General features: G+C 48.4%; 1 protein-coding gene across 3 annotated transcripts; it reads left to right on the forward strand.

Moving 5' to 3' along the window:
• The first annotated feature begins 114 nt into the window (after window positions 1–114).
• LOC123454727 (sialic acid-binding Ig-like lectin 9) lies at window positions 115–7690 on the forward strand. 3 transcript variants are annotated; one of them, XM_045133726.1, is made up of 6 exons: window positions 115–544; window positions 739–1017; window positions 1217–1264; window positions 2115–2372; window positions 6351–6459; window positions 7050–7690. In XM_045133726.1, exons 1-6 carry the CDS (start codon window positions 115–117, stop codon window positions 7105–7107), a joined length of 1182 nt encoding a protein of 393 aa, XP_044989661.1. In that variant the 3' UTR covers window positions 7108–7690. The 3 variants fall into 3 exon arrangements, with proteins under 3 accessions (XP_044989661.1, XP_044989662.1, XP_044989663.1); XM_045133727.1 differs by lacking the exon at window positions 7050–7690 and adding an exon at window positions 3622–3715 and having other exon boundaries at window positions 6351–6436; XM_045133728.1 differs by lacking the exon at window positions 2115–2372.
• The last annotated feature ends 446 nt before the right edge of the window (window positions 7691–8136 follow it).

An 8136-nucleotide genomic window follows, 5' to 3' on the forward strand; every position in this document is an offset into this window, starting at 1 on the left:
TGAGAAAATCACGGTCACATCCTCCCCCAGCTTCCTCTGGGGCCTCCTTCCAGTTCCTCCTAGAAGCGTCCCGTAGGGCAGACTGTCCACGGCGGCCCTGAGCTACAGCCAGACATGCGGGCGCTCCTTCTGCTCCTGCTGCTCTGGGGACCTGAGAGGGTGTACGGTGTGAGTAATAACCCTGAGGATTACGTGCTGAATGTGCCAAGTCAGGTGACTGTGCAGGAGGGCCTCTGTGTCCATGTGCCCTGCAATTTCTCCTACCCCTGGTATTATTGGACTGAATCAGACCCAGTTTATGGCTTCTGGTTCTTGCAAGGGTCCAATACAAAACGTGATTCTCCAGTGGCTACTAACAAGCCAGAGCAACGCGTCCAGAAGGCTGCTGTGGGCAGATTCTACCTTGTTGGGGATCCAAAGGACAACAACTGTACCCTGGAAATCAGAGATGCCAGGAAGAACGACACGAAGTCATACTTCTTTCGGCTAGAGAGAGGATATACAAAGTGGAACTATCTGAAACATCTACTTGTGAATGTGAACGGTAAGTGAATATAAACCTCTAGTCAGCCACATAGGAAGGTTATGGGTGTCACAGGACAAGGCCAGGATGTCACCTTGACCTCAGGGAGGCTGGCCTGGATCATCAGAGCTCAGTGGGGGGAGGTGGATCAAAGCCTGCACTTTCCCACAGGTGGACCTCATCCATCCTCACTCAGTGCCTCTTCTGTTCACCAGCCCTCACTCACAACCCCCACATCGACGTCCCAGAGACCTTAGAGGCCGGCCACCCCAGCAACCTGACCTGCTCTGCTCCCTGGGCATGTGAATCGGGCCCACCCCCCATGGTATCCTGGACTGTGGGCTCTGTGACAACCCTGGGCCCCAGTAACACTCGCTCCTTGGTGTTGAGCCTCATGCCCAGGCCCCAGGACCATGGCACCAATCTCACCTGCATGGTGACTCTACCTGGACGCAATGTGACCAGGAGAACGACCACCTATCTCAACGTGTCATGTGAGTCTAGGCTGAGACATTGGGATGTCTGATGGAGTGGGGTCCCCAGAGCATTGGGATCTTGGTCATCTTCTGTGTTCTGAGTAATGAGTGCTATAATCTTGGTGCTGGAGCTGGTCAGGAGTATCATGCCCTCACCATCCCTATGCAGTGTGTATACCGAGCTTCCTACTGATTGCCTTTCATGTTCCTGTTCTAGATGCTCCACAGAACCTGACTGTGACCACCTGGAAAGGAGTTGGAGGAGGTAGGTAGATCCTCTGTGGTCTGGGGGAGCAGGGCTAGCCTCTCCTCACCCTAAGCTCACCCCAGTGGCAGAGATCCCTTGTTGGAGACAGTGTTCCCTCCTATCTATTGTCCCCTCAGCTTCATTAGTACGTGTCACTGATTCTACCACTCTTTCGCTTGCTCATTGGTGATTAAAGGGACAAGATGACATTCACAAGGCAGAACGACACATTCTAAGTCCTTCTCATCCATGGATACATTCATCTTCATCTTTGGCTTTTCATTCCCCTTATGATTTTTATTTGAATGCTTTCTCAAAGAGATAGGGCCACAGAGGAAACATTCAGAACTCACACAGGAGACTGACCCCAGTAGCTCAGTCACTTCCCTAGAAGTGACCAGTGCCTGCACAGGTTGTTTGAGCCTGGCTTTGTCCACCAGAGCATCTGAGAGGTGAATGCATGGTAGGTACACAGACAGTCCTCATTCCCCCCGACTGTGGTTTCCACGGCATGGAAGGACCCAATTCTCTGGCTTCTTGTATCAATGACAGCCTGGCATTGATATACCTGACAATGAAGCAGTGTGCAATGATTAGTCTTGTGTTTACATCTGTGTGTATGTGTGTGTTTGCTTGTGTGTTTGATCAGTTCCTAAGCTCAAAATGTTCCTACATCACATGCTGTCTCTACCTTTGAGAGTGACATTCATATTGCCCACACTGAAACCAGACACATTTACATCTTTTCTGAAGATGGATGAAAGCATGGATTTCCTGTAGTCTAGTCCATGTTGATGTGTCCACCTCCCTCCCATGTCGCCTGTGTTCTTTGTTTTAATCTCTTTGTCACTTGGTCCCTTCTCTACAGCATCCACATTCCTGGAGAATGGCTCATTTCTCCTAATTCCAGAGGGACAGTCTCTGAGTCTGCTCTGTGCGGCTGACAGCAACCCCCCTGCTAGACTGAGCTGGTTCTGGGGAAACCTGAGTGTGGGCCCTTTGCATCCATCCAACCCTGGTTTGCTCGAAGTATCTCCACTCCATCTCAAAGTGGGCGGAGAGTTCACCTGCAAGGCTCAGAACACTGTGGGCTCCCAACAGCTCTCCTTGAGCCTGGCCATGGAAGGTAAGTGACCGTTGGGTTGGAGCAAGACAAGAGAAGGACAGTGCCTGTTCATTCTTCACTGTCTCCCATCCATACCCAGTTCCCTTAGCTCACAGGAGAACTTGTTTCCTCCCTGAGCTAAGCTGCAAGGTGCAAAATTTTCCTTTCAGCCACAGCCTGTTTTTAATTTTTCTGTATCCGTTTCACTGGGACAAAGCCAGTGGAAGGAGTGTGCCAAAGAGTGTGCAGGGGTCACAGAGTACTGGGCTTTTGTAGGCTTGAACTGAAGTCAGATTTTGCCCTTGACCTAATATTTAGGGGAAACCAAAACAAAATGTCATAAGAACATAGATAAAACAACTGAAGAAGATGTGTGTGTGTGTGTATGTGTGTGTGTGTGTGTGTGTGTGTATATATATGTATATATATACACACACACACACACACACACACATACACACACACACACACACACATATATAAGCACTGAAAGTTAAACCTGGCACTTAGGTCATTCTGGGCAAGTGCACTGCTATTGAACTACATCCCTAGTCCTCCCCATAGATTCTAAACCAACTTTGTACAACTGAGCCCAACCCCTAGCCCTTTTATTTAATTATTTATTTACGATTATTTATTTGTTTATTAAAGAGAATGGGCATGCCAAGGCATCCTGCTGCTATTAATGAACTCCAGTTGTATGTGCCACTTTGTGCATATGGCTTTACATGGGCAGTAGGGAATCGAATCCAGACTGAACTCAGGCCATCAGGCTCGAGAGCAAGTGCCTTTAACCACTGAGCAATTTTTCCAGCTCCAATTTATTTATATTTTGATACAGGGTCTCACTAAGTTTCCCAGCACACCTTGAACTTTTGAGTCTCCTGTCTTCTTCAGAGGTAGCTGGGATTACAGGCACCTATCCTCATGCCAGGTTTTGATGCTTGGTTGGTTGGTTGTCATACTTGAGATGTCACCTGGGGCCTGGGCATGCTACTGAAGTGCTTTACCACTGAGATACATTGCCAGCCCATGATGCATTTTTTTAAAACAAGTAAGAATGTATGTGAAATAATTCCAAAACACCAAACTTAAATCAAAGCAAGCCGCAGAACTTGATGCTTCCTCACCCTTGCTAGACTTGACCAGGACCTTGTCCCTTCTGGTCCTTAGTCTGGGTGTCTGAGCAAGAGATAGAGAAAGCCAGAAGCCCAGTGTCCAACTAGGGTGGGAGAAGAGGGAGGGCTCAAGGGTGCCTCTCCCTCCGCAGGTAACGCAGCTCTGTCCGGAGTGATGTGGGGGGTCTTCGTGGGCGCAGGCACCACAGCCCTGGTCTTCTCATTCTTCTGCATCATTCTCATGTTGTGAGCATTGGTCACGGAAGGGAGGGAGGACCCGTGGTGGGGAAGGACAAACCAGGCACCCCACCCTGAGCTCAGAGCTGGACGGACCTGGGTTGGATGGCAGCCAAGGGGAGCTTATTCTGGGTAAATGTTTTCTGTGTGTCACCCTCAGGCCCCATTGTTCCTGAGGGAGAGAGGCTCCTCAGAACAGCAGCTTCTCTGATAAGAGCACTTTCCAGAGATTTAGTAGGAAGCACAGAGTACAGGCAGGTACTGTGGCCCTGGATCTTGTCACACTGAAAGATTCTCTGGTGTCCTCACTCAGAGTAATGTTCTGGAGAAGGAAGTCAGCAAGTACCACGGCGGAGGTGACGGATCTCAGTGCCCTCAAGGGCTCAGTGTCTCAGGTGAGTGACATGGGCACCAACCATGTGCAGCCTCCCTGCCTGGACCCTTCTCTTGAGATGACCCAGGGACTATTTGGCTGAGCTGGTCCAAGTTGCTCTTCTGTCTCTTGCTAGGAGCTAGCTAGCCTCTTTAGTCTGCTTTCCCATCTTGCTGATTGCAGACAATTCCCTCCACCCTGCAGGTCGAACACAAAGGAAGCCTTAGCTCCTCTCTGTCCTCCCTTTATTTCATTATGGCCCAGATGTCACTGGGTCATATAAGCCTGCTCTCCTGCTCTTGACCCCTGTCATTGCTGAAGTTGTCCCTTTCAATCTTGGACCTCCTCGGTTCCCTGTCTCTGTTCCCTGCCTACTACCAGAAGTTAGTGACCAAGAGCCAGTTTTATCCAGTTCCTTTGCATTTTAACATCTGTCCCCCAGCCCCTTTGTCTAGAGTAGCACCCTATAAACTTGATTGTTTTTCATTTATGTATTTGAGATACAGAAAGATAGAAAAGGAGAGAGAGAGAGAGAGCATGTCAGGGCTTCCTGCCATTGCAAACAAACTCCAGATACACTTTGTGCATCTGGCTTTATGTGGGTACTGGGGAATCAAACCCAGGCTATAGTCTTTGCAAGCAAGTGCCTTTAACTACTGAGGCATCTCCCTAGGCCCCATAAACTTATTTTAAAAATATTTTACTTGGGCTGGAGAGATGGCTTAGCAGTTAAGCGCTTGCCTGTGAAGCCTAAGGACCCTGATTCAAGGCTCGGTTCCCCAGGTCCCACGTAAGCCAGATGCACAAGGGGGCGCACGCGTCTGGAGTTCGTTTGCAGAGGCTGGAAGCCCTGGCGCGCCCATTCTCTCTCTCTCTCCCTCTATCTGTCTTTCTCTCTGTGTCTGTCGCTCTCAAATAAATAAATAAATAAAAATATTTTACTTGTATTTATTTATGATGGGTGGGAGAAAGGAAGGAAGGAAGGAAGGAAGGAAGGAAGGAAGACAGGTAGAGAATAGACACATCAGGGCCTCCAGCCACTACAAATGAACTCTAGATGCACACACCACCTTGCACATCTGGTTTATGTGGGTCCTGGGGAATCAAGCTTGGTCCTCTGGCTTTTCTCACAAGCACCTTAATGGCTCAGCCATCTCTCCAGCCCCCCCCCATAAACATTTATTTAAATTTATTTATTTATTTATTTATTTGTTTGAGAGCAATAGACACAGAGAGAAAGACAGATAGAAGGAGCGAGAGAGAACGGGTACACCAGGGCTTCCAGCCTCTGCAAACGAACTCCAGACCCAGTGATATCTGGGCCATAATGAAAGAAAGGGAGGACAGAGAGGAGCTAAGGCTTCCCTCATGTTCGACCTGCAAGGTGGAGGGAATTGTCTGCAATCAGCAAGATGGGAAAGCAGACTAAAGAGGCTAGCTAGCTCCTAGCAAGAGACCGAAGAGCAACTTGGACCAGCTCAGCCAAGTAGTCCCTGGGTCATCTCAAGAGAAGGGTCCAGGCAGGGAGGCTGCACATGGTTGGTGCCCATGTCACTCACCTGAGACACTGAGCCCTTGAGGGCACTGAGATCCGTCACCTCCGCCGTGGTACTTGCTGACTTCCTTCTCCAGAACATTACTCTGAGTGAGGAGCTCTCCAAAGCTTGACAAGCTGCCAAATGAGCATCAAGCATTGACCTCTCTATGCCTCCCCATCATTGGGCTTCTAGATACTCACCAACTTCCTTGGCAATTTCCCATGAGTTCTGAGGATTGAACCCATATTGTCTTGCTTCACCAGACAAGAGCTGTATTCAGTGGGTTTCTTCATCATCATACTCTTCCTTCTGCACTTATGCTATTGTATTGTTCAATAGTTCTAGAGAGAGTCCCTTCCCAACAGGGACTCATTAATCCACTTCCTTATCTGCTACCTTCCCTGCCCCCTTTCTTCCCACAAACACAGACTTTTGCATTCATCACCTTCACTCTCCCTCCTCCACAATTTCTCCCACGGTAGCCCATGTCTCTCAATGTTCACTTCAGAAGGGTCATAAACCCAGAACTGGCCCTGTCCTTCCCCTGTCCAAACTTTTCAGCACCCGCTGAGCTCCCAGCACCTTCAGCAGAGCCTCTCTGTGCAGAAATAAGGGGCAGGAAAGCTGTGGGGGTTTTGGCATGTCACCTGGAGAGGTGTTGGGATATTTAGTGGAAAGAAGTGCTGGGACAAGAATGTCATGTCCTCCTTTTTCCTCTTCCTGTCTGTTGCAGATGAGAAGCAAAAGGACTCCTGGCCACTGGTCTTCACTCTGATCAGGGGGTCTGTCATGGGAACTGTCTTCCTCCTCATCTATGGCCTCACTTGGATCTACTATACCAGGTGAGTAGGTCTGCCCCTCTCCAGTGTGGCACCCCAATTTCCAGCTGGGGTAGAGCTGTCTTATACCACCTGTTGTTGTTGCTGTTGTTGTTGTTTGTTCATCTTCTTCTTCTTTTTCTTTTTCTTTCTTGTTTTTGAGGTAGGGTCTCAATCTAGCTCAGGCTGTCATGGAATTCACTATGTAGTCTCAGGGTAGCCTCAAACTCATAGCAACCCTCCTACTTCTGCCTCCGGAGTGTTGGAATTACAGGCGTGTGCCAGTACACCAGGCCCACCTGTTATTCTTAAGCCACTGACTCTGATGTGAGAGCCTATGGGTTGTGCAGGGGTGCCGGTGTCTATGGTGCCGGGCTCTGACACTTCACTAGTCCCCTCCTTGTTGACTCAGGACGTGCCGGTGGTCCGAGACCAGGAAAAGGAACATGGAACTGTCACTGTTGGCTTCTTCCTAGGTACTCTCAAGTGACACCCCCCCATCCCTGTTGACACTTGTGCCCCAACCCATGCAGAGGTGTCCTTGGATGACTGTACTCTTATCACTGTAACGTTTCTCTGTTTATACCTACTACGTATTTGTGTTTTGCTTCTAGATTAAAATCACCGTCCACTTTGGTCCAAGAAACTTCTGCTTGCAGTGAGCATTGGTGACCATAGAGACTCCTTACTGGTCACAGTCTTGAGAATGAGAGAGTGGGCAATGCTCAGCCATAAATTGGAAACGTGCATCACCCCTGTATGGCTGAGGGACCATGGCAGAAAAATGTGGCAGCATTACAGCTGGAGAAAGTGGAGGAGAGGCGTGGAACTCTGTCTCCTGGACATGGCATGGCTGTGGCAGTAATCACTGAACTTACACCAAGTGTAGTTTCTTGCACAAGACCTGTGAAAGGTTGGGCCTATGAATACTTTGTTAAAGAAGAGGAAAGGGCTGTGAAGGGAGATTTGTGTATAAATAATAGTATTATATGGGAGGGAGTATTCAAGGAGGGATTTTTGCATAATTAATGGTTTATGAGGAAGGGAGTTACCAAGGAGGATTTTTCTGTGTAATTAACGGTTTCTGGGGCAGGATGTTATGAAGGGCGATTTGTGTATAACTAATGGCTTATGATTGAGGGAGTTATAAAGGGGGATTTGTGTATAATAGTTTTTAGGGGAGGGAGAGCCACTTTCTTCACTGGTGAAGCTATTGGTAAGTTGTCCATGCTCGAACAAGTTACTGTAAGGAAAGTCACTGGCGGCCGTATACACGGAGAAAAAGAGATGAAATTAGAAGGGAAACTGGTTGGAAGAGGATGAGGATTGGCAGTGGGGAAGGGTTCATGTAATTGTGATGGGGGGTAATGTGACAGAAATGCATTGTGTCCATGTAGGAAAATGTCACAATCTTATTAGTATGAATAAAAATATGAATCCATCCTGTATTTTTTGGTTTGTCGAGGTGGGATAATGCAGTAGCTCAGGCTGAGCAGAATTTCATTATGTAGTTGCAGAGTGACCTCAAACTCATAGCAATCCTCCTACTTCTGCCTCCCAAGTGCTGGGATTCAAGGCGTGCGCCACCACATCCTGCTAACAAATCATTTTTATAAGTGTCCTAGTTAGCTTTGATTATGGCTCACTCACTACAGTGCTTTCTTGTGAGCAGGACCTGAGATGGAATCCCAATGCTCACAT

The sequence above is a fragment of the Jaculus jaculus genome, chromosome 14 (genome assembly GCF_020740685.1).
Source record: "Jaculus jaculus isolate mJacJac1 chromosome 14, mJacJac1.mat.Y.cur, whole genome shotgun sequence".
Lineage (NCBI taxonomy): Eukaryota > Metazoa > Chordata > Mammalia > Rodentia > Dipodidae > Jaculus > Jaculus jaculus.

Bases quoted from the DNA above. Each gene is read 5' to 3' on its own strand.
- LOC123454727 (XM_045133726.1), top strand. From the start codon at position 115: ATGCGGGCGCTCCTTCTGCTCCTGCTGCTCTGGGGACCTGAGAGGGTG. The intron at 1,265-2,114 runs GTAGGTAGATCC...CCTTCTCTACAG, and splicing joins CTGGAAAGGAGTTGGAGGAG to CATCCACATTCCTGGAGAAT. The intron at 6,460-7,049 runs GTGAGTAGGTCT...TTTTGCTTCTAG, and splicing joins ACTTGGATCTACTATACCAG to ATTAAAATCACCGTCCACTT.